The following is a 20,751-nucleotide window of genomic DNA, read 5'->3' on the forward strand; positions in this document are numbered from 1 at the left end:
GCACCAAGTGTTGATATGAAAAATGGAAAAATGTGTCTGCTGAAAATGAAAATGTGGGCGTGAACATGAACGCTAACAGGAAAGGGTGCTGGGAAAAATGGCTGCTTTTTTGTGGATAAATTTAAAACAGCTGCATTTGGCCGCCTGGGACCATCGGGAGGCCAAAAACGCAAAGAACGGCGAGGGCAAGCAGGTAGAGAAGAAAAATAAGAGATGAAGACTGCCTGTGGAGAGAGAAGCGGCCATTAACCTCCTGCTTTGCTTTGCCAGACTGGATTGCTTTTTGCTCTCCAAATCCACAAGGCCTCTCCAAATCTCCCCCAGATTTCCAATTGCTTTCACTTGTAGTTGTGCCAGATCAACACAATCTATTGGATCGGGCTGATTTCACGGCTGCGCCCGCGCACATGCCACCTTCTTTGGCCCATTTTCTCAGGACGCCCCCCCCCCCCCCCCCACACACACACACAATTTCCACCCCCATAATAAAAACAACAATCCCGTATGAATGCTGTGCACTTCCTGCTTGCATAGATGCACTACTTTGGGGTAAAGCGTTGTGCTGCTGAGTCACCAAGTGGGAATAGGGATGGGAATAGGGGATGCGGGGGGTGGGGTGGGGGGTTGGTGAAGGACACACTGCATCACAGGATGGCTGGAACGGCGCCAGGAACTTTGCCAAGGGAGAAATGAAGATCTCGGGTTTAACTTGTGAGCCCACATCCGGTCTCGGCATCCACATGACCATATTATGATGCTAGGAGTGTCACTCCGCTGCGTAAAACGACATTTAACCTTCATATTGCGTCTGGAATCACGTGGTGTGCCAATCTTACCTTAAATTAGCCGCAATACGCCATCTTGGTTACTCATTTATTGTAGACTTTAGGCTAAAAACATTATGACCAAGTTTAGTTGGTCATGTTTAGTACTAGCTTACATAGTAGTACAGGAGATATGTCTTTGATTGACAGCTGTGTCAGCCAATGGGAATGCAGGTCATAGACTGTTTAGTAATGCAGTGCTCATAGTGTCGCTATAATCTCCTACTTTAGCTGCAACTTTCTTTCTCACTTGTATGAAGGAATGAAGAATGTTATAAAGTCAGAACTTGAGGCGCATCTGCGATTTCATTCACCTTTTGTGTTACGCCTTTTTCATTTAAGTTAAATGTTTTTTGTTTTTTTTCCGTCTTAATGAAGGCTGTCAAAGTTAACGCGTTAATGACGAGTTAACGGACATTCCCTTTAACGCCACTACTTTTTTTGATGTGTGATTAACGTGCGCATGTCCTGTTTGACCCTTAGCCCACAGGCCGAGCCACAAGCGGGAACAAATATTGAGCAGAAACGGACAAAGGAAAGGGTATTTTGAATGGCGAGTTTAGCTTCAAAGCCCTGGCAGAGGGCTCTCTCCACAAGATAAAGTTCATTTTTACCAACTGAGTCGCTGAGTTGAGTTGGCACCAGAATACGTTGAGTCGCAAATGCCACTTCCTGTACGGCCAAACTGAAGAAGCTAGACAATGTGCTGGAGTACTGCAGGTATTTTAGATTGTCATTTATATGGTGGGACCTTGGCGTTCGAGTGTCCCAACTAACGAGTGTTTTTTATTTATGAGTCATCTCCCGGATATGAGCTAAAATTTTGGCTACGAGCTGCTAGTTAGCGGCAGGCATAGGCAAAGACAACGGACCGGCTTGTGTTCCCACAAATCTCCCGCGGACCGGGGGGGCGTACATTATAGCGCTATAATTTATCTTATTTTGTATTGTGTAAAACTAAGACATGAATAACATCAAATTAAAAGCACAAAATGAATGCCGACCCACCATCCACCAGTTCAAGTTCCAGCCAAGTGTTTCCAGAGAGATTATTACATGGCTGTTTGACGTGTGTGGTACAAGGCAGTGTGCTAGCATGAATTAACTTCAGACAAATGTGCACATTAGCACTCAATAAGTCATCAAAACTTACCTTTATGCATTCCCACATAGTATCAGCATTTGACACCAAATATGAGGTGAAAGAAAAATGCTAAAAATACAGTAGTAGTCTATCTGTGTGGCATGAGATAAAGTTAGCACACGCACAATGGACATGTGTCAAGTGAGACTGTTGTAACAGACAGAATCCGGCCACTTTTCAAAATAAAACATTTAAAAAAATGAAATAATGGAAATTATTTTTTCTTTCTGTGCAGCCCGCTACCAAATGACCCACGGCCCGGGGGTTGGGGACCACTGCCTTAGGATGTTGGGACAAAGGCGGAAGTGAGCGAGCAACACACACAGCTCAATGACATGGCAGTAAAGGCTCGAGAGGGTATGAACATTATTATTACTTATCGCGTTTTATTGGAGGTTTTGCCTGAAATGCTGCGTTTGTCAAAGAGGACAGAATAAAACATGCATGTTGCAAGCCCCACGGTGTCATACTTCCACGCTGTTGAAGTCGCCAGACCAAGAAAAGTGTGATTAAGTGTGTGTAAAAGAATGTGTGTGGGTGCATGCGTGTGTAAAAAGAGTATGTGGAAGTGGGGTATAAGTTATAGAGTGACTGAACTACAGCATATGGGCCTTCTGTAAACTTCTGTTCTTGAGCACTTTATTTTTTGTAAGTAGTCAAGGTTTATTTTCTAACACTTTTCATTCGTTTATTTCATTTCACTTAGTTGGTGGGTGTTTCTGCAATCCTCTATTTATAGTGTCGGTCAAAATGGTATTTTGTGAGATGATGTGCTTGAAGAGAATGACAAGTGAGTGCTGGACAGTTTACCTTACCAATGTCTACTTGTTGGAGCCTGTGTTTGTTTTTTTTTACAATGAGGTCCATTTTGTGTTCCGCTGTTTAAACCCCCCCCCCAGAATATTTCCTAAACAAATATATACGTAAAACATACATATTATCCACTCATGTTGATGGGTGTGTTAAAAACTTTAAAATGATCTCTCAAAGGTACACTTATTATAGATAACTTCTTTATAGATGCGATTAATTACAAGTTAGCTATGGACAAAATCTGATAAATTGAAGTTAAATATTTTAATTGATTGACAGCCCTAGTTTTGATCAACATTAACGGTGTTAACCATTAATGGCAGTTAACTTCTTTTTAGACTTACTGTGAGAATTAATAATGTTGCTAAGTGCTCGCCACTCCACTCACCTTTATGTTAGACTCTGCCAACGTTTCAGTAAAGACAGTGTTGCACTTGTATTAGAATCAATAATGTTATAAAGTGACACGTGACTACTCATTTTCCATCCATCCATCCACCCATTTTCTTCTGCTTATCCGGGTCCGGGTTGCGGAGGCAGCAGTCTCAGTAGGGAAGTCCAGACTTCCCCGGCTACCTCTTCCAGTTTCACCGGGAGGACACCAAGGCGTTCCCAGGCCAGCTGTGAGACATAATCCCTCCAGCGTGTCCTAGGTCTGCCCAGCCTTCTCCCGGCTGGGCATGCCCGGAACATCTCACTAGGAGGCGTCGGGGAGGCATCCGGACTAGATGCCCAAATCACCTCAACTGGCTCTTTTCGATGTGAAGGAGCAGCAGCTCTACTCTGGGTCCCTCCCAGTTTCCTGAGCTCCTCACCCTGTCTCTTAGGGTGAGTCCAGCCCCTTGCATCCACGATTTCGTTCTTTAAAATCGAGAGCTTTGCCTTCCGGCTCAGCTCTCTCTTCACCACGACGGCCTGGTACAGCGACCGCGTTACTGCAGATGCTGCGCCGCTCCGCCTGTCGACCTCACGGTCCAACCTTCCCTCACTGGTGAACAAGACCCCAAGATACTCGAACTCCTCCGCCTGGGTTAGGACCTCACTCCCAACCTAGAGGGAGCAATCCACCCTTTTCCGACTGAGAACCATGGCCTCAGATTTGGAGGTGCTGAGTCTCATCCTAGAAGCTTCACACTCAGATGCAAACCGCCCCAGTAAACGCTGAAAGTCACAGCCCGATGAGGCCATCAGGACCACATCGTATAGCAGAGACGAGATACTAAGGCCTCCAAACTGGACCCCTCAACTCCTTGGCTGCGCCTAGAAATTCTGTCCATGAAAACTATGAAGAGAAACTGTGACAAAGGGCAGCCTTGCAGGAGGCCAACATTCACAAGCTGAAGAGTGTGATCCCCTATAGTTGGTACACACCCTCGGGTCACCCTTCCTGAAACTACTAATTTTGATTAGAGGAAAACGGATTGGAAATGGGAACAAACTGGTTGTCGACATGCGTTCCGCAGCGGATCATAGTTGAGGTTCCACTGTGGAACTCCAGACTGAAACTTGATGACACCACAGAATTGACAATTCCCAGCTGGATAGATATTTGCATGGTGCTCGGGGACTGCTATGATTTGCGGTGATGTGTCAAGCTAGTGTCATTGTTCCATCTTGCAATTTTCTAGTGACAACAATGCCTGCAGACATAAATATAAATACAAACATGTAAGCCTTAAAGCATTAAAATGACTTTCACCTAGCCGGTGCAAACAAAGACAAGACAAAAAAAAAAGTATAAAAAGAGGAGGAGGGACGCGTAGATGAGTCAGATTGTGCCGAGGAGGAGAGACTTCAGACTTTGTATGATAGACAGTCTGGCTGGCTGGCGTAGCCGCTGTGATTCAGCAGTATTTCTACAGGGTGGGGGGAGAGGGGACGATGAAGGGCCCTGAGGGTAGATGGTGGCAGTGATGGAGGGGGTAGTGAGAGGGGGAAGGGTGGAGGGAAATGTCGCCCATCTCATTAGCTCCACCTTAGTGTTATGTAACCACTGTGTGTGTGTGTGTGTGTGTGTGTGCACTCAAACCAGGATGTATAAACAATACACTACACTACTTCCACATTCCCAAAGCCATACAATTCACACTTTGAACACCATTGCACCACTTACAGTAAGTCTAACAAAAGTACAACATGTATTTCCAGGAAACAGCACAGCACTCCTAGTCATATTGAAGATCTTAAGACGAGTGATTTTTGGAAGTAGGTTCTTAAAAACAGCAGAGCACCCCTGTGGTATAAAAGATCTCGGGTGTTTGTGCAGTGTATGCTTAAAAACAGCATAGATCTTTACGACGACCATTTTATTTCTTCATTATATCCTTAAAAAGAGCAGTCTCCCGTCAAGTATAAAATCACTGACTGGCGTTTTTTGGGAAGGCAGATTCCTAAAAACAGCAGAGTGCCACTATCATGTAAAAGATTTCTGGCTGGTGTCTGTGCAGTAGATGTACACTGTATACAAGCAGCAGAGCATTCATACATCTTTATGACAAGCATTTTTTCATCATTACATCATAAAGATCAAGAGTACTCCCGTCATATCGTTGATCTTTCACAAGTACTTTTTGGGGTAGATTCTTAAAAACAGCAGAGCGCCCCTGTCGTCCAAAAGATCTCTGACTGGTGTTTGTGCAGTGGATGATTAAAAACAGCAGAGCATTTATGGATCTTTACAACAGTCATTTTTTTTCCTTCGTTACACCCTTAAAAAGGGTTCCTGTCAAGTAGATTGTTGATGGGCATTTTTTGTGGGGTAGATTCCTAAAAACAGAAGAGCGCTACCGTCATATAAAAGATCTCTGACTGGTGTGTGTGCAGTGAATGCTTCAAAACTACACAGCATTCACAGATCTTTATGACAAGCATTTTTTTCATTGTCCTGCTGCAGAACCCAAGTTGGTTTCAGCTTGAGGTCACCAACAGATGGCCGGACATTCTCCTTCAGGATTTTTTGGTAGACAGCAGAATTCATGGTTCCATTTGTCACAGCAAGTCTTCCAGGTCCTGAAGCAGCAAAACCACCCCAGACCATCACACTACCACCGCCACATTTTACTGCTGGTATGATGTTTTCTGCAATACAGCGTTACTTTTACACCAGATGTAATGGGACACACACCTTCCAAAAAGTTCAACTTTTGTCTCGTCAGACCAGAGTATTTTGTCAAAGGTTGTAGGGATCATCAAGACATTTTGTGGCAAAATTGAGACGAGCCTTAATGTTCTTTTTCTTCAGCAGTGGTCCTCCTGGACGTCTGCCACGCAGGTCGTTTTTTGCCCAGTGTCTTTCTTATGGTGGAGTCATGAACACTGACCTTAACTGAGGGAAGTGAGGCCTGCAGTTCTTTGGATGTTGTTGTGGGGTCTTTTGTGACCTCTTGGATGAGTTGTCATCGCGTTCTTGGAGTAATTTTGGTTGGGCGGCCACTCCTAGGAAGGTGCACACACTGTTCCATGAAATGGCGCTCACTGTGGCTCGCTAGAGCCCCAAAACTTTACAAATGGCTTTATAACCTTTTCCACACTGATAGATTTACGTGTGACAAAAATAGGAAATCTGGAAGAGGCAAAGGGGGAAAACACTTTTTCACACCGCTGTATATTTTTGACCAGCATTTTTTTTTTTTTTGTCGCAGACCCTTTTCACAGTTCATCTGTTACACAGAAGAACTATGACTAGTGTTTTTGTGGGTGAGCCTTAGAAGCAGAAGAGTACTCCTGCCATACACTCTACAGTGTGTGTTTTTTTGTTTTACTGAAGTTCCTAAATATTTTTTGTTCTGTTTTTGTTTTTTTTCTGACGCCAACACAGAAGGGTACCAGTGATAGAAAAGTGTCATTATAACCATAGAAACAGAAATGGAGCCTATTGAGACATTGTGGTAGCATAGGAACTTCAGTCTGTCCTGACTGTTCAGTACAATATGGCAACAACGAGTCAATCATAACAAAAGAATGGAGGGAGGTACACAGCAAAGTGAGCTGCAGAGTGATGCCTCGTCTAATCAGAATCCTTAATCTTGGATAGTAAGGAAGAACCAATCTGACCCCTCAGAAGGAATGTGTCACAAAAACATGGACTCTTTCATTTTTTTGACAGCTTATGAGCTAAAACGGGGGTCACCAACACAGTGCCTGTGGGCACCAGGTAGCCCCCCACGACCACATGAGGCGCCAGCAGGCCTGCTTTTCATTCAGGTTTTCAGTTAATAATGTGAGAACACTAGAAAGAAATGTATTCTGAAATACAAAATGTGAGTTGTGGATACCAGCATTTTGTGAATGTTTTGGTAAAACAAGCATATTTGATTTGTTTGGGTTGAAATAAGGTATGAAAATCATTTCTACAAAATGAGTAGCTCATGGCCATTTTCATTTTCTAAAAGTAGCTCTGGCAAGAAAAAACGTTGGTGACCCCAGAGCTAAAAAGACATTTTCATGAAAAAGTGTTGTTTTTTTTAAAGGATTTGGACATTGGACAACAGGAAAACATGTTAAAGAGTAAAGTAGACATTTTATTTCACATTATTTAACAAGACGATGCCCTGTAGGTATAAAAATGAAGTCAAGGCACTTTACAAACACCACAAATCAACACTTTTAAATTATTATTGCAACCGCCAGTGAAAACAAAAAAAAATCTCCAATAAATGTGAAGTGAATTGTTGTCTGTGCGAGTGATGGATTGTGACGTGCTTAAAACATTCCACCTTTCCAACATCTTCAACCTTGTGAAATAAACTTGGTACATACACAGAAAGGGAAAAAAAAACAACAAAAAAAACTTTGTAAATACTGTATTTTAATATCTTATTCATAATAAAATCATCTATTTTGGTAGTGAAATATAAAGAAAATAAAATCATGTTAAATCAGACATTTTGCAGGAGTGTCTCATTTCTCTGCTCAGCGAGGAACTGAGCAAAGTTTAAAACAAGCTTAAAAACAACAAAAACACTTCCCATAATAATAATAATAATAATAATAATAATAATAATGATAATGATAATAATATGAAGAATAATGTCAATGCATGCTGCTTGTCTTCTCATTCAGCCCTGAAAAAGCATCTCTGACTTGGAGAGGACTGCACTGACTACAAAACCAGAGCTGATTCTGATCCAAAACATTTGGGTGCGTTGAATTCAATACTTGCATCTACATTATTAGCAGCTCAAAAACCAAACAAGTGCACACATTTGAAAAAGATAGTTTTGCCTGCTTTGAAACTTTCCTGCGGATGTATCACTCTGGTGTACTTTTTGCAAATGATGATGATGCAGCAGAAGATGGATGACTCTTGTAGTTTTCGGGACGACATATTTCCCAATTAAAGACTTATCACTTTGTTGTCGTTTTTGCAAATATTGGTAATCCAACAAGATGTATCACTCTGTTGTAGTTTTTGCAACTACACATTACCCAACAAAAGATGTATTACTTTGTTGTTGTTTATGTAAATACAAAGATCGCCCAACAGAAGATGGGCCACTCTTGTTGTAGCTTTATGGACTACATACTGCATTACCCAATGAAAGTTGTTGTTTTTGCAAATAGAGATCACCCAACAAAAGATACACCACTCAAAAACTACAACAAAGTCAGACATCTTTGGTTGGATAGTTTAGAGTCCAGAAAACTACACAAGAGTGGTTCATCCTCTGTTGTATTTACAAAAACAACAACATAGTGACAGGTCTTTTGTTGAGTCATCTGTATTTGTAAAAACTACTACCGAGTGATGATGATCTTTGTATTTGCAATTACCCAACAAAAGATTTATCACTTTGAGGTTGTTTTTGCAACTAAAGATTACCCAACAAAAGATGTATCACTCTGTTGTAGTTTTTGCGACCAGATCATTGAGTTGTGCTTGCTGCAAACAGAGGATGTGCCACTCTGTTGTAGCTTTTGCAAAGCAATTCTACCAAGAGTGCTTGATCTTTGGCATGCAGGTATGTTTGTCTCTTCAAATGAACGTGTGAGAAGTGATGTGAAACCCAGCTGCTGATCTTTGACATTAGCATGGATGGGGAGAAGGTTGCCAGCTAGCTTAATGTCGCTACCTTTGGGTTTGAATGAAAACTACAGCATCAGCGCCCGTTGAAGTCATGCAAGTGAAGCGCAGAAGAAGCCAAAAGCAAGGTGCCTCGAGTGAGAAAGTAGCAGTAAAAGTGAGAACCCTGTGATTTATGGCCATTCATACCCGTCTACACTACAAAGGCACATTGGGACAGAATGCTGCTGTGAGAGGGGCTCGTCATGGATACCATGTATAAGTGGGTGGAGCAAAAATATGCTACCTGGGTTTACAGCAGTGCGGCGGAATAAAACCCCATGTGGTCTCCTCTCTGACGGCCAGCATGCATGGCATAAAGTACGCAGGCATCTATTTCACATCAAGTCCATGCCTTGAGAGAACACTCTGGTGAATGAGGCTCCACCGTGACTGCAAAGGCCCGTGCACATAATAATAATATGAATAATTGTGTCCATTTGGAGGCTACAGCATCTCCACATAGTTCTCAGGGATAAGGCCCCTCTTGCCCTCCAGTTCCCCCTCCAGCCAGCCAGGCTCTCTCGACTGGGTCACTGCAGAAGACGAGGACATGACGAGGGGCAGCCGCAGGTGGTGGTGGTGGGTATTGGCAGAGGGTGGGCGTTAGATAAGAGAAAGCACAGGGACTCAAGTGAGTGTGAGCAAATCCAGTGGACTTTTACAGTTATCCCTTGCATACGACACCTTCAACTATTCCATAAATCCCTCACCTTCCAGCAAGCATTTTTATCACATAAATTATATACTGTACATAATTATGAACCGTAGCTCCCCAATGCCAGCAGCACTGATGCAGCCCCAGACCAATAGCGCAATTATCTTGCTATTATTCACTTGTGTTGTCACTTGTGTTCACTTGTGCTTCAGACAATCACAGCTGTGTGTTGACTCATTTTCAGTGGATAGGAAATCTATACTGCTATACAAGCTGCACACTGACTGCTCTAAAGTACTGTGTATCCAAGTTTACTTTCTTTCTCGTATTGTCCCTTGCCAATATAATGCTGCAATAAAAATGCTTGTTGAAATGTGAGGGCTGTACTGACGGTATATTAGTGATTCTCACTGGGTGGGTCGTGGATAACTAGTCAAAAACCGCTAAAAAATATGAATAGACATACAGCTGGTGTCTGACTTTAAATAATAATCCTAAAAAATACCATCTTTATCCTTGGTTTAACACACAATGCACATTCACAGTGCCAGTCACGCCAATCAAAAGTTTAGACATACTTTCTCATGCTACTGAATGAGAATGTGTGTCTAAACTTATATAAGTCAAATATCTAATTTAGTGCAATTATGATGTTTATTTCTACATTTTACTCAGTTTATACATGGCGTTATCATGTCCTTTCCTCATGTTTCTAAAATAATGTACCTTAAAAAACACTTTGCACATGTAATTGTGTGTATTAATGTCAAGAAAAAAAAGACAATATACAGTCGTCCCTCATTTACAGCGGTTAATTGGTTCCAGATCCGACTGCGATAAATGAATTTCTGCAATATACGATTCAATACAATATTATTCAATAATAAATGGAATATTTTCCTAGTTAGAGCATAGAAAACCTGCTTATGACTTTCTAAATATAGTTTTTAATATTATTAGAGCCCTGTAGACATGAAAAAGCACACCTATAGTCACCTTTACACTTCAATTACACTTCATTGTTTATAACAATGAATGCTGCAGGGACTCGAGACGGCTGCTAGCCAGCGAGCTAACAAGCTAGCCTCAAATTTATTTCTTCTAAATCTAAGATACCAAAAACTGACCACTTCCACACGGGATGGGAAGAGAACCTTTTTCAGTGTATCATGTCGCATATGCCATGGCTGACTTAATGCAGTGTTAAGGTAATGTCATGTAAGGTAATGTCTAAATTGTTTTGTGTCATTACTGCTGGCTAGTGACCAGAACACTACATCACTTGTATTTCAATATGTTTTGACTAACAGATCATAGTCTACCACAAAACAGCCATCATTGATACATTTATTAATTTCTGAAAAATAAAAACAAACAAAAAAAACGCAATATAACAAGGGAGAGATAATCAAACCATGATATTGTGAGGGACGACTGTATATCTGACTTAATGATAAAAGTGAGTCGTGGCTTAACTCATTCCATGCTAACAATAAGTCACCAAGATTTGTATTTTAAACTTTAAGCTGTTATAAAATTGATATATTTCCCATTTTTGTCATTTATGTAATGATTGAATTAAGCACAGTTAAAAACGAGAAATACATATATGAATATTATATAAATAAAGTGTATGAATATATATTATATAGATAATAACACCATAATTAAATATTCTAAAAACAAATTTGACTGTGAGTATTGGGATTATTACTATCACACATGTGGATAACAAGTGAGAAGATGCATTATTACTTTATGTATGATGTTGAAAGAAAAGCGGACGACAACTACTACTTCCAGTATAACCACATTTTTTTACCCACTAATCTACTTTACATCCTCTTAAGATTTTAAATATACACAAAGTGAGAGCATGCACTGTGGAATTTTATCAAAACAATTAGTGGAAGATTGGTTAGCGTCCGCCCCGGTTTGCGTGTTTTTCAGTTAACGTTGAAAATTTACGCCAAAATGTTGCCTTGATTTACGTACATTTTCCGGTTAACAGGAACCTTAAGTCAGCTAAGTAGCTCATCTGTGATCACTGAAAACGTGTTTCTAGAGCTTTATATCCAATTCAACAAATAACTCATGGCAAAACAGTAAGGTGGTGTCCGTTTGTGTGTCTCGCTGCTACATCATGTCTTTGGGAACAGTCATGTCGTCAATGAAGGTAAAAGTAACCTTAAATGTTCATTTATCCCTTTCATTTGTCATTTACATGCATTTGAAATTGTTTGGAAAACTATGTAAAAGTATTACTTGTAAAACTATAAAAACATGTTTTGTTTTAACATGTTTGGATTTCTGGAACTGATTAATTGGATTTACATTATTTCTTATGGGAAAAATTGATTCAGTTAGCGTCCGTTTTGGTTAGAGTCGGACCTTCTGGAACAAATTAATGACTCTAACCAAGGTTCCACTGTAATAACAACATAACCATCCTCACTTCTAAGTGATCAAAGCTCCTCCCTTCCACCACACTTTCGTCCTATCTCTCTTTTCGATTGGCGATCAGATTGGGAGTTGGTTTTTCCTCCCACTCCAATATGCTGGCCGGCTCCGGTGTACGCCGATAACACTTACCGGCACTGAAAATTGCGCCAACCTGGAAGGAGAGCTCCGAATCGTGCTCGGCCTCGCACGGGTACACCGCCTTGGCTTTCCTGCTGCTGACAATGAAAAATGGAGGCAATCAGTGAGCAAGCGGCCTCTGTTTTTTTTTGAGTGGGGGTGGATTACAGTTATGTGTCTAGTCTCAAATTTTTAGGCTGAATTTACAATGATGGTCTTGATAGGTACCTATAAAATATGGTTGATATTTATTTATTTTATTTATTTTTTATTCACTTTTTTAAAGTTCTATACTTATTTTACCAGCAAAGACTGTGTACGTTTGTGACAGTAAATAAAACGGCCGTGAATTAAATGCAAAAATCCTTACATTTATTGATGCAATACACCATTGGCCAATTTCGCCCAGTAATTGAGAAACGGATGTAGCGTGGCTAACTTTTCTAAACGGATGTCAGCCTCTGCACACATAGTTACAAAATCTTCAACTGTAGTGGCTGTGCTTGTGGTTAAGGAAGACGTAGTCCATCCATCCATTTTCTATGCTGCTTATCCTCACTAGGGTCGCAGGTATGCTGGAGCCTAATCCCATCTGACTTTGGGCAAGAGGCGGGGTACACCCTGGATCGGTCGCCAGCCAATGGCAGGGCACATATAGGCAAACAACCATTCACACTCACATTCATACCTATGGACAATTTAGAGTCTCCAATTAACCTAACATGCATGTTTTTGGAATGTGGGAGGAAACCGGAGCACCCGGAGAAGACCCACACACGCACGGGGAGAACATGCAAACTCCACACAGAGATGCCAACGTAAAACGCTCGTTTGAATTCACAAACGGTAAAACACGGTAAAACACACTCCTACAGTCTGAGTCGCACACACACAGCCGCACTAGCATGCTCTGCTAAACTAAGCTAACCCTGCTAGCTTCCATTCATGCTCCATACGAGAGGAATTTCAAAGGTTTTTTTGACTACTTTTTCCAGTATTTCAGCTCGTCATTTCCACATGTTTATCTCAGGAGGGGGCGGGTTAGTGTTTGTGATGATTCCGCCATGATTGAGCGGTTCGTAGAGAAAATACTCCCCCACACAAACGTTCCTTCTCCTCATGATGGCAGCATTTCATTGACATTGGGTCAATTTCCGCCAGATTCCACGTTTAACGATAGATTTAGTAGTTTTTCTTAGTTTTTATTGGCCAATTCCAGGATTCTGTCCCGATTTTGGTAGTTTGGTCGAGACAAAAACAAAAAACAAAAAACAGACACTTGGTGCACATTTTGTGTTTTTGTTGTGGACCAAAGGCTGTGCAGTAAAAACATGTGCATTCCAATTAATTCAATGATAAATTAATAATTAATTATATAAATAATAAATTAATTCAGAACCATAGTTGTACTATTTTTCCGTCAGTTATTTAATATGTGTGGGGTTTCCTTGAAGAGTTTTGAAGTATTTTTAATTATGTCCTTTGAACTGTCTGCATTTTCATAAGTGCACTGCTGTAGAGGAGCACCCCCACAATTTTGTTGTGTCAAACGGTGCGATGACAATAAAATATTATTCTACTCTATATTTCATGACCAAGCTCAAATATTCCGAACCACAATGCTGTCTGTTCGGTTGCATGCGTATGTAACGCACCTGGTTCAACCAGCTCGAACCAAGGTCCTTTAGGAATGACAGTCAAGAGCGCTAGGCATCAAGCTAAAAGCCAAAACCGTCAACTTGACGCTAAGGTTCAGGAAGTGTGGCTTACCAACTTACAAGCGCACAGCCACACTGGCTGGCATCCTTACAGAGGTTATTTTTTATATTAGACTATATTTACCAGCTTAGATTTCACCAAAAGCGTCTAAAATATACTTTCAGAGTGCCGTTGTCACACACACACACACACACACGCATACTTGTCACTTATGCATGCTGTTTGCGTCATTTTAACACTGGTCCATATAGTATTCACATTCGAGCTCAAGTGAACCAAACCAGCTCGCAAGCAGTCTTGGTACACTTGTTTGGTGCAGACCAGGGTTTGGATGATCGCGTTCACACTTGACCAAACAAAGTGTACTAGCAGGACAAACGCACCCGAGTTGCTCTGAAGAGGCAGGCAAGCATCAAACTTTTGTGTTGAAAATAATTAAAAAGAGAGAGCTGAGAATGTTTGAAGTCAGCTCACACAAAAACAAAAAGGTAAAAGAAGGCTGTTTCCTTCTTGGGAAAGATGGAGAAAAAAAAAAGGTGTTGTGCTTGCCGTTGCAAAGCGTTATCTCGAAGGCAGCAGCATTGGCAGGTAGACACTGTGCTTCAGCGCGCGGTATGTCAATAAATATTTCATATTCCTTTCTGCAGACAGATGAGCAATGGGAGGGAAACTGAAAGGCAACAGGCTTGTGTTCAGAGACTCTCAGCAACATTCATGCCGCTTTTTCAAACAAACTCTACATTTGTGCTCATAACATTAATGGACTGGCCGGAGAATGGGCCGAGCTGTTTACAATTTACCTCCCAGTCGCATGTAAAAGCAGCCAAATGAGTTCATAATTTGGACGTGGAGCTACAAATCAGCGCGAGAGCACAGTTCACACAAAAATGCTAAACGCGCATTTAGTGGCCACTCGTTTGACAAGCGTGGGACCTGAGTGGGTTGGTGCTTCTGCTGTACTGGTGGTGCATTTAAAATAGTGAGAAAGTAAGGGAAAGAGTGATGAGCATGAGTGAAAGCTAAACTAGTTTTTGCACTTTTACCTCTCTTGTGGCTTTTCTTTGTCAGGTGTGGCAGCATGCTGGCCATCTCCTAACCAGGTGGCTGCTGCGGTGGACGCTCTGCAGAAAGAAATAGCGCATCTTCAGTCCTCGTTTAAACATACACGGCTAAACATGACATTACTGACAAGATTAGTGAGGATTCAAACAATCTCCAACCATTAAAGCTGTGCTTTTAGCTGCTTAAAGCTCTGCTATTATGCAAAAGTGGTCCCTCGATCTTCCCTCACTTGTTTGCTCAACCTTTGAGAAGAGGCGCTGAAACAGTTGCTTGTGAGGGAAGGAAAAACCTCCATCCATGATACATGACAAAAAAAAAGGCTTCGCCACACATATGAAAACAAAGCCTGGAGCTCTGCCAGCTTCAGTCCGTGGGAGCTGTAAGTTTGATCATTTTGTTTTTCTTCAGCAAAGAGGCTTAAAATATACAGCAAACACATTAAATAAACAGGGGAAACAGTGTTGAATACTTTCTTTGTGTCAGTTGTGTATAAAACACAATCTGATCAATTTCAGCCCGTTTGCACGTCACCATCTTGTGGCATGCAAAAGTTAGTCACAAAGAGGATAAAAGAAAAAATACAAGACGGTGGATCGTTTCAGCTGCTGTGATTTCCCAAGTGTAACACCTCATTGTGCAACAAACACATTTTGCTGCATCAAAAACACATACTTTGACCAAATTCAGACAAAATGGTGTCACAAGATCTCGCAAGATTAAAATGCGACAAGATTTCTTGTTCAGAAAAAAAAATGTCTCGTGGGCACTCGGCCTGGGACAATAATAAATAAATCTATTAGTCACACAATAAATGAAAATGAACCCAATAATTTTGCCGGCCTCAATATATTGCCATGTGCATGCGTGTCTGTTTTACTCATCTTCCGCCTCCAAAAACAGGCAGGAAGAGAGTTCATTCTGTGCATTGGTTTCAGCACCTTGTCCTGTTTGTTCCATGTAACAACAGAATGAATGGAGTGAGGCCTTTTGCCAGTCATACAATCTCTGTCTCAGTGGATGGAGGCGGGGCCACTAGCATACACACAGAGTGCAGAAGAGTGGAATGTAGTAGAAATTAAATCATTACATTGAAATATATTATCATATATTTTTTTCATGGTAGTTTTCTTAAAAGTAAATTTTAAATCCCGTCTCGTCCCCGCAAACCCAATTTAGTGTATCGTTTTGTCTCATGAACTGTCTCGGGACACCCCGGGACAGCGTAGTCTGCACACAATGTAACTAAAATTGAATTGAGGATGACTATACGAGGGGTAAATAAAAAGTTTTAAGCATCAAAAAAAACTAAAAGGGATAAGGGATTTTTGATAATTTATTTTTCAACATAGTCCCCTCAAGGGCTGAACACTTGCTCCAACGGCGCTGAAGCGCTTTTATCCCGGTGTAGAAGAACTGTTTTGTTTGGGACAAAAGAAACCCCTCAACTGCAGCTGTGACATCATCACTGGCAAGATGGCGACCAGCCAAGGCTTTTTTCGTTTGGGGGGAAAAGATGGAAGTCGGAGGGGGCCAGGTCTGGCGAATAAGGTGGATGGGGACCAAGTTCGAATCCACAATCGTGAATTGTTGTACACTGAGTACACTGAGCCACTGCACAAATTTGTTTTCTACATTTTTCACTGAATCATTGACCCTTGCTTATTCAAAAATCTGAAAAAAATATAAGCATGTTAGAATCTTACAATTTGGCAGGAATACTTAAAAAAAGGTTGAACTTTCCAAAAAAAAAAATCATAGGTTTGACCATGCATCAACGCTTCTAATACACGATGCTGAAAACTTTTCATACACCCCTGCCATGATAATCAAATCACATGATAAATAAAAACGAACTTGCTAATTTTGCTGGCATCGATAAATTGACACGAAAATGCACGTTTGTTTTCCTCCTCTCTCTCTGGCTGGATGACAAGAGGATTCACTCTGTGCATCTGTCACCTGGGCGCGTTGGTTCTATTGCGGAATGAACAGAGTCAGTGTCAGTCTCTTTGTGCCAATGGTGGGAGTTGGGGCTTCTAGCGATAGTGCTGCAGCCAGAAAGTGAGCAAACGCAAATATGAATGAAGCCACACAAGCAATGTTTTCAAAGCTGAATGCCACAGCCTCATTGCCAGAATATTTTGGGGGTAGAGGGAATATAAAATAAAAATGTGGAAATACCGGCAGACACGGTTGTTGCGGGAGAGTACTCTGCAAAAAATGCACTGCTAATAGATAGATGAATGAGAATATTCATATTACATAATATTATATCTATCTATATAATAATAGTGGTAATAATAGTGGTGGAGGCAGCAGTGGTGCTCAAGATCCTGCTGTACATGAAGATGATGTTTGCTTGAGAGATGAGGAAGAGTAGCACAAGTGGATAAGACATTTTGATCAGCCGGTATCGTGGAAGACAGGGATCTGACAAATTCTGAGTCTGATGACGTGATACTATACAAATTAGTTGAGTGAATTTACTACCATCACAAACTTCCGGTAAATGTTTCCCATTTACAATATGCCTTTATCTCTAACCATTTTCAAGCAACAACCTTTTGAAATAGTAAGTTTTTTGAGAAAAACTCTGGCGTTTATTTACTTATACAAAGTGCAAATCAAGCATTTATCAAAAAAATATGGCAATAAATGAGCATTTTTTATGTAAATGTTAAAATTGAGATTTCAGTAAACAGTGTCCTACTGCAATGAAATATACCAAAATGTGCTTTTTTCTTGAAAGGTCGTCTTCATAAACTGAAACAAAATGTGATATTTTAATATGCTAAGTGGTTAGAAAATAACTTAATTTTTGCTGGCTATGTCATGCTTTTTGCCCCTTTCAGGAGAATGACCCATGTGTAAAAAGTGGATAAAGTGCACAACAGCACTACTGGGTGACACACACTCAAACACAGCTCATTAGCAATAAAGATGCAGACACACAAAATGGCATGTTCCCAGTAGGGCTTACGAAAAGCACTTTTTAACTTCTAAATTCCAGCATCAAGGCTAAATTTTGAACAACACACCAAGACACGATTGTTGGACCTTTGAGACTTTGTCAAAGTGACAGCATCATAAATTTATTAGCAAGAATATATAAACCATAATTTTTCCTCCAAGTGGCATAACCAAACAACTACTGGTTAAATTATTCAGCATCAATATAGCAACTGCAAAAAAAAAGTGGAGGCGTAAGAACAACAGGCGAGTACTGTTGAAGTGGAAACTTCTACAGTGCCTCACTGAAGCAAGCTTAAAACTTAACTTTGTGCAATGGTGCTTAGCTTAGCACTTAGCATTCCCCCGGTAGTTCCCAAGCAGTCGAGGAAGCAGGGAAGTTGGGTGACAGATGGGCACAACTCGAAGCACAGAATCCAGCGTTTGCCCCCAGGGCGATTGTTCGCCTCGCATGTATAACAGGTTTTCTGACTCGTCCTCTTGGGTCCACTTCCCAACCTGGCAAGTGATGACATGTTTAGCTGCATGTCATCATTCCGTCGCTGGTTGTCGAAGTGGTGTCCCGCTAACAAGGTGGGCTTTTTACACAATTGGCAGAGTTTCAGTGTCAAGCCAGGGCTTCTTAGGAGAGATGGTGTACACCCCACCTCACCTTTGAATTCCTACTAGTTGACTATACCCCAGTAGATACAACGGTCTCGACTAGATGTCTATCAGATGACAGTGAATTCATGTAAGGAGGCTATTCTCAACTACATGACTTATATCAGTTCAACAAACAATTCCAACGTTACTCAAACTTTAATTGATGAGCTTGTGGACAGTATAACTAACTTACTGTAAGAAAGTCTCAATTTTGTTGTGCTGCTAAAAACCCCCCAAAAAAGGAAAGCCCAAAGACATTAGCTCCATGGTACAATTCCCAAACCTGGGAGCTTAGACATAGACCACAAAAATTAGAAAGGAAATGGCATTCTACTCATTTGTTAGAAAATCATTCAGCCGGGAAAGAGATGTAACGTGAGTCAAGTGGCACCTGTAGTCTTAGGGTGTTAGGGCTAGAGGAAGGGGTAAAACAAAAGGGGTAAGGCAAAGGCATAGTATTCAGATCCGGCCTTAAAATATTCAAAATGCCCTCTGTAATGCTAGAGTAATCTATTACTCTACTTGTCTCTAATTGAAAACTAAATGGACCACAAATTTCTCTTCAGTTCTGTAGCCGGGCTGACAAAAGTGTTATAGCACTACTGACCCATCCATTACTATCGCTCTCAGTAGTAATGATTTCATGGCATTGTTTGACAATAAAATTGTCACTATTACTAGACTAGACAAAATCAATCACCGCCTTCCGTCAAATGGCGTAAATCATCCTTGAAGTGCGATGCCCTTAGATGAAGATGCAAATTACCAATGCATACTTGGACAGTTTTTTGCTTAAAGACACTCTACCACTGGTTGGCACTGCTGTACTCAACATGATCAATAAGTCTTTAATAACCAGCTATGTACCACAGGCATTTACAGTGGCTGCAATCAAACCTCCGCTTGAAAAAGCTAACTTTGATCCAGAAGTCTTATCTAATTATAGACCAATATCCAGTCTCCCTTTTCTGTCCAAGAGGCGTGAGAAAGCATTTGTCAAGCAGTTACACAACATTCTACAAAAAAAATGATTTATTGGAGGACTTCCAGTCAGAGTTTAGACAGCATCATAGCACTGAAACAGCACTCATAAAAGTTACTAAGGACCTCCTTGTTGCTTCAGACAAAGGTCTTGTTTCTGTACTGGTGCTGTTAGATCTTAGCGCAGCTTTTGACATAATTGACCACCACATTTTAATACAAAAATTACAGCATGTCATCAACATTAAAAGGAACTGCCTTAAAATGGTCAAAATCCTAATGGCAATTCCAGGGGGGTTTCAGGTTTTTTTTTGAGCTGTGGTCTTAAAACTTTTGATCAGCTGATGAACTGCCGATTTCACTGCAATGGTTGTTGGCAATAAATTGCTTACTCAAAATTATTTTTCTCTCACTCCCATTTCTTAATTTTGAAGTTTTACTTAGAAGCTCACACAGTGCAAAATGTAAATTTGGGCAATTGTTCAACTGGTCTTCCCAAACGCTGGCTTTTCCACTGTACGGAAGGATGGCAGTGACAAACACCTTGCAGCTCAAGCACGCCCCCACCCCTTCTGGGTAAGGAGACTACTGCAGCGACTCAGTGTATGACATTTCTGTGTATTTTATTGTCCGATTAGCAAGAGTAATGATGTCACACTTACAACAATACATTACACAGGCTGCAGAAACTCATGGTGTATAATAAATTTATCTGCAACATTACATTGTTGGCGACATACTGACAAAAAGAAACTGGCAGACACCATGATCCAACTCTTCCCACTCAGATGGTAAGCCTCATCTTAGGTTTCTGCCCTGTATGTGATCAGGAAATGTGCAAATTCAGCAATTTGTACTTTAAAATTTTATTAAAAACAATTGGAATCATATAGAAAATATGAATATTTATTTTATATTATCATTCCTTTCTTTTTTGTCCATCATGACAGAGCCTCACCTGCCTCCTGTGACTGCACGTCACTGCATGGTATCAATCCAAACTGAACCAAATCTGACTGCTGTGTGGAAACGCTGGTAGTGATCTTTAGACTTTAACATGATATGGGCATACAGTACACTAGATCTTCAGCTACCCTTTTAAAAGAATCAATCAAAACATGTCTACAAACACTGGTTGTGTACCCCCATGTCAGACTTCTCACACTGAACACTGATTCAGAGCATCAACAGCTGCAGCGGCAGCTATATGCTTTACATCGCCTGCTGTCAGACCTGCCCAATACATGTCTGACGTATGGGGAAACAGGCAGGGGGTCCAAGTAAATGCAGAGTT

At 41.0% G+C, this 20,751-nt stretch overlaps 1 protein-coding gene across 5 annotated transcripts in view; it reads right to left on the minus strand.

The window, feature by feature from the left end:
• Positions 1–6,051: 6,051 nt before the first annotated feature.
• arhgap10 (Rho GTPase activating protein 10) overlaps positions 6,052–20,751 on the minus strand; it is an 85,344-nt gene continuing 70,644 nt past the window's right edge. The window contains exons 21-23 of one of the 5 annotated variants that reach the window (XM_054778487.1): positions 14,843–14,920; positions 12,093–12,178; positions 7,276–9,378 (exon numbers count right to left, since the gene is read on the minus strand). In XM_054778487.1, coding sequence (XP_054634462.1) covers positions 9,290–9,378; positions 12,093–12,178; positions 14,843–14,920 — 253 coding nt within the window. In that variant the 3' untranslated portion in view covers positions 7,276–9,289. Of the gene's footprint in view, positions 6,217–7,275; positions 9,379–12,092; positions 12,179–14,842; positions 14,921–20,751 lie in introns of those variants that run through there. The other 4 variants (XM_054778485.1, XM_054778486.1, XM_054778489.1 and 1 more) reach the window with 4 other exon arrangements.

This window comes from Dunckerocampus dactyliophorus, chromosome 6 (genome assembly GCF_027744805.1).
Source record: "Dunckerocampus dactyliophorus isolate RoL2022-P2 chromosome 6, RoL_Ddac_1.1, whole genome shotgun sequence".
In the NCBI taxonomy this organism is placed as follows: Eukaryota; Metazoa; Chordata; class Actinopteri; order Syngnathiformes; family Syngnathidae; genus Dunckerocampus; species Dunckerocampus dactyliophorus.